Source organism: Trichophyton rubrum, assembly GCF_000151425.1.
Source record: "Trichophyton rubrum CBS 118892 genomic scaffold supercont2.16, whole genome shotgun sequence".
NCBI classification, from domain to species: domain Eukaryota; kingdom Fungi; phylum Ascomycota; class Eurotiomycetes; order Onygenales; family Arthrodermataceae; genus Trichophyton; species Trichophyton rubrum.
Window position 1 is genome coordinate 161099 of NW_003456413.1, and position 1270 is coordinate 162368.

Consider the following 1270-nt stretch of genomic DNA (forward strand, 5'->3'; position numbering starts at 1 on the left):
CCAGTGGAATCGACACATCTTCGTCGCAGCTGACTGGAACCCGCAGGTCATGTACCACGAGCATCCAGAGCTATACAACGAGATGGTCCAAGTCTACCCGCGGGTGCAGCAGATGATCAGGCCTGAGCCGCCAAACATCATCAAAACGTCTCTCGGCCAATATTGATGCTAGAGTCCATCTCAGAATTCGCGATGCTGGGGAAGTGATTTGGTTAATATGATGGTATTATTGCAATGTTGATCGAAGACTATCGCCAGCTATTTATTTTAAGTTTTAGCATATTTCTAGTATAGTAACTGGTTATTTTTACCTAGGTAGCTGACCTTCCTTCTCTTGGCAAACAGATGAGTTAAAAAACTGATCAGCCACCTATTATAGGCTCTAGGCAGCAATTGTTGGCCAGAGTACTATAGAACTGACTTGCTAAGTGTGGCGGCACGTGCGCCACGTCACGAGATATCTGATAACATGACAATACTCGTCGTCGGAACATATTAGCTAACAAACAATATAATCAATCTTACTATTAATATTATATTATTATTATTATTATTATTATTCATTATTGTCGGAGCGTTAGCGAAGACTATTGTATTTCAAATAGTTCAAATAATCGGTTGAAATGTTCAAATCTGTGGGTCCTTGAAAAATAGCTGTAAAATAGCTGATTGGTTGGAATTCTCGCTTCTAATTGATTACTAGAATAGTGCATATCTAGTGGCTTGGCGAGGATGACTAATCCCTCACCAAAATTATTATTAATAAGGTTTTTTAGCTTCTTTTAGTAGCTTAGTGAGGATAACTAAGCCCTTATTAGAAGGATGACTAAGCCCTTATTAAGAAGATAACTAAGCCCTTATTAAAAAGATGACTAAGCCCTTTTAAAGAAGATGACTAAGCCATTATTAAGAGAATAACTAAGCCCTTATTAGAAGGATGACTAAACCCTTACTAAAAAAAAGCTTTAATTCACAAGATTGAAAGAATCAGAAAAATTAAACTAAAAAAGGGATATAAATACTTTAAATTCTATCTTAGAAGACTTTTAAATTATTAATCTATTATTTTAAATATTTAAATTATTAAAATATTAGTAAAAATTATTATATTTTAAATAGTTAGGGTTAGGGTTAGGGTTAGGGTTAGGGTTAGGGTTAGGGTTAGGGTTAGGGTTAGGGTTAGGGTTAGGGTTAGGGTTAGGGTTAGGGTTAGGGTTTAGGGTTAGGGTTAGGGTTAGTTAGGGTTAGGGTTAGGGTTAGGGTTAGGGTT

The 1270-nt window shown here is 36.3% G+C and overlaps 1 protein-coding gene across 1 annotated transcript in view; it reads left to right on the plus strand.

Annotated features, from left to right (window-relative positions):
* TERG_12714 (uncharacterized protein) overlaps positions 1–166 on the plus strand; it is a gene marked incomplete at both ends in the record, with an annotated part of 1719 nt that extends 1553 nt beyond the window's left edge. Inside the window, one exon of the mRNA XM_003230921.2 lies at positions 5–166. Coding sequence (XP_003230969.2) covers positions 5–166 — 162 coding nt within the window. The remainder of the gene's footprint in view (positions 1–4) is intronic.
* Positions 167–1270: the final 1104 nt, after the last annotated feature.